The following is a 5,825-nucleotide window of genomic DNA, read 5'->3' on the forward strand; positions in this document are numbered from 1 at the left end:
CCAAATTTTGGTCTCTTTGTTCAGCTGTAGCTAAAAGGAAGGATTGGACCTGTACTGAATTGTCAACAATACTGATTCACTCCCCGATAGTTGCTTGACCTGAATTTGGAGCTTACCTCTCTTGATACAGCTAAAGTTGAAGACTCGGGAAACCATAAATTTATATTTATAGTGTTTAAACTAAGTGCTTTTCCATGACTTTTACTTTGGTTTACAAAGTAAACAAATTTGTTTGTTTGCTTATTAAATACAGGCCTTGAAATTAAAGTGTGAGATAGTTGTACGAAACCTAACACTTTCATCTGAATTTTCTCTCCACATTTTTTCAACCATCAAATTGATTAAAATAAATACATTTATGTTTTTGGTGAAATAATGAACGGGAGGGTTTACAGATCAATGCTTTCACACTTATTGATGATGCCAAGGCCAGAGACATTTTAGGCATCTGTGCATTGCATTACATGCATTTGAGTTAAACACAATGTAAATGAAATTCAGTTCCATTTTATTGGGTTTCAAACAATGTATTAAAACAATTCTGAAAGTAATTCACTACTCCTTAGAAATACTACACTGAACACAGGAATCTAATGGCAAAATTGGCTTTGATAATAAACAAAATGTATGAACATGCAACCATGCTTGACACCACACTGAAGAAACAAACACTTTTCTTAACATATAATACAATTAAATACTTTCCAATGGTTTCACAAACAGCAGGCATCTGCTTTTGTTCCAGCATTTTGTCAACCAATGAAGTGAAAATCCAGATTGTTTTTGAGATATGTACTTATATAAAATAATGACCCTGATCTTCAGAGCATGTAGTTCCCAAGATTAAACTATATTTGAATCAGGGCTGTATTCTAAAAATGCATTCTGGTCAGGAGAAGTGTCTGAATTATGGCTAACAGCAACAGTTAGTAAGATTCACTAATTCTCAACATCAGTAGACTGCCAACTTTAAAAACTGCAGTGGTTCCTCAGAATCTGAATGAAAGAAGATAGATGTAACAAAATGAAGGAGGCTAATGAGAACAATGGAAACTAGCATTACAGCTTTTTTATATATAGTACACATGCTTCCCTGTTGCTTATCAGCAAAACTCCAAAACAACTGACTTCAACATTTTCTGCCCACCTCTGTCACAAAAAGAATAAAAATAGTTATGCCTTTATTACTGGGGTTAGAATTTGGTGACAGTTTTATTTCGGCCTTGTGCTTTCCACGTCTTATGGCGATTCATGAATATTGTGTTTTTACAAAGTCCTTTAGATTTAATTTTAAAGCATGAGCCTCTACTTAAATCTGAACAGCAGCCTCTCAGAGTGCATGATCAAGCAAAACTCTGGTGTTTTGCAAATGTTGCTGCATGAATCGAATCACTAATCCTGTACTTGCATGCAAAATTTAACAATCTTTTCCCGCTGTTTAGTAAATTTGAAAAGTTTGTGCTTTTGGGATTGGAGCTTTTATAAAACATATATTTTTAAACATTTTATAAAATATTTCGTGTAAAATTATATATTGCTTCAACTTTGGCAAATACATTTCATTTGTATAAATTGTAAAAGGCAGTGTCTTGTACTATTTTCATGCTAAAATAAAGGTTTGGTATGACAACCGCCTGAAGATGAAGCGCTCTATCTCATTGTTGATACAGATTCAAGTTAAGTCAGCATTCTATTCAGAATATATCTTTTTAATTTTTAGATAAGCTGTTATGTCTGGGCATCACAGGAATTGATCGTAACAACTGGATTTGGACTTAACCATTTTTATCTTTGCAGGGAGTATTATCAATGCATTTACAGAACAGATTGACATTAAACATTAAGACAAGAGAGAAAAGATCACTTTGTTCATTTCTTGCTGGAGATTTACAGTGGCAGAGGTGACAGATTCAAAAGAGGGCAATGGATTGTAAAAGAAAGAATTCAAGGTCTGCTGGTAAAAATATACTGCAAACCGATCAGATATTCCACCATTTGTTTATAAACAAATTCTGGTGCAAAAATTTAAAGGACAGAAATAACTTGGTGCTTAATAACCTTGTGCGTAATTATTTACAGTGAATTCAAGATGAATGATCCTAAATATACACCATATACAAACAGGATGTCTTTATTCAGTACCACAAAATGTAACTAATTATTAAAATAACCACAGAACTAAAACCATGCTTTGTTCCATTGTAATAACTTGGAATCAAAGAAATTCAACTCAGTTTATAGAGATGAGAGGTCGTTCCTCTCTCTTCTGCCAAACACTTTTTTTACTATCTTCCCCATCTCCATTAGTACTCATTCGTCCCTTCCTATGTGGAGGGGTTACACTTATTGCATCGTCCAGCAAACTTCGGTCATTTTGTTCTTCCTCAACCTCAACTATCTGGTCGCTTCCTATATCCAATACATGTCTGAAAGATAGGTCCTCTGGGGTACAGACAGTGGTGCCGCTTTCACTGCCACTCAGATCCATGTCTTCAGAGTACAGGTTCTTTGAAGCAGGTGCAGTTTTGATGAAGGTCTTCTCCTTTTCAACCTTCTTGCCAGTGTGGTGCTCATTCATGTCAACTCCTGAGTCGAGGCTTGTGTCATTGCTGTGTGCTTTTTTCGGTTTCTGAACAATCATGCACGAATGTCTGATTGGAGGTACTGGCTTACCCTCCAGCGATACAAACCATGCTCTGGGATGTGGGGAAGGTTTGCCTTTGGTCAGTTCCAACAGTGTCTGTTCAGATATGCCTTGCAGTTCAGTGGCAAATGGAGCCACTCCCACTGCCTCATTCAATGTGCCAGGAACAGAAACAGATTCCAGGAGGTTGTTGCTATATCTTCCCCAGTTTGCAGGCAGCGCTGACTTAGAATCCAATACCTGTTTTGAATTTATATAATCCTGTTGTCCCTGAAGAATATGCTGCTCTCTCTGGGATTCAGTCTGTTGCTGGGAGTGCAATGGCATTTTAGGAAGTGTCTGAGTGTAATTATCCCTGGTTAGTGGCTCAGGCAAAGGGCTATAGATGATCTGCTTATTTCTGGGCAAAGTAGCTGACCTGGCAACCTGGTCTGAAGTACAAAAGAGACCTTGAGTCTGCATAATAGCCATGGCTGGATTATAAATAGGCAATAGTTTGTTTGAAATATGGGGTAATTGGTACATTTCTTCATTGTTAGCGTGCTGTATTTTGTACTGTTCTTCCATCATCTCCTTTCTCCTCGCTAGCATCTTCATATGCTTTATCTGCAATGCATTTTTGGGTACATCCTTAGGGCTACTGACTGCTTGCAGGGTGAGAGTTTCACTATGAAGGTTATCACTTATTTTTTTCCGAGACCGCACTGTGAAATTGTCAACATAAATTTTGCAGGTCTCATTATTTTGTTTCTCTGAAGTCTTATTCACAAGTTTACAAAATTCATTCACTTCTTTTTGAGACAGTTCTCTCTTTGGACTATAGGGGGCTATCTTGGGCTGTTGAGAAGCAAGCTTTTCTTCAGATTTTAAATTTTCTTTGGTGACTGGCAGCAAGTTCATGTGAGTAGTTGACGTAGTCTGGTCCTTTTTTGATGTATCCAGTTTAGTCTTGGTTCTTGGCTTCTTGTGTGTATGACCATATTTTCCTCTGTCAAGAAAGAGAAACTGGTTTTCATTATAAATGGCAAATGCTTTCAATATAAATACCTGAAAGGGCAGTGAATGCAGATTCCATAGGGAATTGATATTCAAAAATCATTTGTAGGCAACAAGGATAGAGCAGAGGAATGGGGGCAATCGCATTCTTCTTCGATAAACATATGGATGATAATGGAATAGTTTAGGTTAGATGGGCTTCAGATTGGTTTCACAGGTCAGTGCAACATCGAGGGCCGAAGGGCCTGTACTGCGCTGTAATGTTCTATGTTCTATGTTCTTTCCAAGAACACACTAACTTGCTGGGCTTAATGGCTTCCTTCAGGGCTGGTTAATTTTATAAGGATTTATACTAATGATTAATTTTAGTAAAAATACATCTTAAAAATCCCTACATTCTATGATTTGTATGCAAGATTATACAAGCAATTTGTGGTGCTAAAGAACAGCTATATTTTTAACAAATTTTCAATTCCAGACTGAAGTAGTAAATCCCATTAATAAAATAGTTATTCTGTGATCACAATACTGTATTAAGTTCTACAGATCCAGAGCTCTAAGCTTGGTGACCTCAAAGAGTTGTCTAAAAAGACACTGTGATATCTTGTCACAATGATCTCTCCTTTCCCAATATAGGGTTGAATCCGGAACAATATCCAGGGGTATTCCAGGCATGCAGCAGGGTAAAAGGTAAGTAGCCAATCTCAATGAAACATTCTCACGAACAGCAAAACAGGAAGCAAAAATCACTGAAGTCTGTTTGAATTTCATATCTTACAGGAAGTGAAATAAATGATTGAGGGGAGTAAGGTAGAGTGTAAATTATAAAATTCACTAAAAAGTTAAATTGTGGAATTTATCGTAATAGAAAATCTTACTCTTTATCAGGTAGAAGCTATTTCACAATAATTATTTAATTATGAAAACCATGCATCCAATAGGTTGATGTGATTCATTTAGTATGATGTGAAGACAGTGAGCACATTTTCAGTTTGTGTGAGTATACTTGCTTCTCTTTTTTAACCTACTCCACCAGCTATCAGCAATATGAAAAAGGAAGCCAAATGTGTTTTCTCTTCCTACCTGTATACATCCTATCCATCTGTAACTCCTTAGCTAAACTCCCAGGCTAAAAAAACTTCAGAGGAACCTAGGCCCTAGCTGTGCGTTATGAAAACCTAACAAGCATTTGGATTCCTTTGGCACTTGTGAACCAAAATTCCAGCTGCAGGTGAATACCTTCACTGCTTTGTGGTCATCTCAGAACAGCTGACCGCTAAGGGAGTAAACCCTGACAAAAAATCTGCAGCAGTGACAAACGTAAACTAATGTCTGAATATGACAATTTTCTGGCAATGTCTGTGATCAAGCTCAGCTAAACATGGTAGTTTACATTCCATTGAACACAACCAGAGGTTGATTCAGGGTTCTGACATTTGGGAAGCCTACAGTCTCCGTACAATTTGCAAGCAGTGCTCTGGATAGGACAATCCAAATTGGCTGCACCGTATTATCACAACAGTAGTTATGAATGATAAGTCTAATTTTATTGTGTACAGAAAGAATGTCTCCAACATTGGGAGGGATCATAGTGTCCCACTGATCAGTCAACATGCAAGTCCAACAGCTCCCAACTGCTGAGGTGCTGAACTGCCATATTTTATTCTGCTTTAATAGATGCTCGGAGCCCACAGTCACGACTAAACAAATGGATAAAATCTATTACCCTAGGCAAAAAAAGACAAACAAATAAACAGAAAGAAAGAAAGATGCCAACTCTTTGATTGGCTAGCTGGAATGGGGGACCACATGCAATACATTGCGTGCAGCTGGTTAATAAACAGTGCAAGATAACCATGATCCATTCGGGGCTTGAGAGACTGAGCAATGACGTTCATGACCCAAATGAAAACAAATTATTGACATATCGGTCCTAAATGGGCAACCCCTTTTTTAAAAAAGGGTGAGTAAGAGAAGAAGTCCTTTTCACATCCAGAGATAGCAAGAACTGCCGATGCTGGAGTCAGAGAAAACACTGTGTGGAGCTGGAGGAACACAGCAGGCCAGGCAGCATCAGAGGAGCAGGAAAGCTGACGTTTCGGGTTGGGACCCTTCTTCAGAAATGGGGGAGAGGGGAGGGAGCTCAGAAATAAAGAGAGAGAGGAGGGGTGGGGCTGGGGAAGGT

At 37.9% G+C, this 5,825-nt stretch overlaps 1 protein-coding gene across 1 annotated transcript in view; it reads right to left on the reverse strand.

The window, feature by feature from the left end:
* Positions 1-493: 493 nt before the first annotated feature.
* LOC109931221 (protein FAM171B) overlaps positions 494-5,825 on the reverse strand; it is a 36,976-nt gene continuing 31,644 nt past the window's right edge. Inside the window, exon 8 of the mRNA XM_048598755.1 lies at positions 494-3,632. Within this exon, the coding sequence (XP_048454712.1) occupies positions 2,231-3,632 (1,402 nt within the window). The 3' untranslated portion in view covers positions 494-2,230. The remainder of the gene's footprint in view (positions 3,633-5,825) is intronic.

Source organism: Rhincodon typus, chromosome 7 (genome assembly GCF_021869965.1).
Source record: "Rhincodon typus isolate 14 chromosome 7, sRhiTyp1.1, whole genome shotgun sequence".
Lineage (NCBI taxonomy): Eukaryota > Metazoa > Chordata > Chondrichthyes > Orectolobiformes > Rhincodontidae > Rhincodon > Rhincodon typus.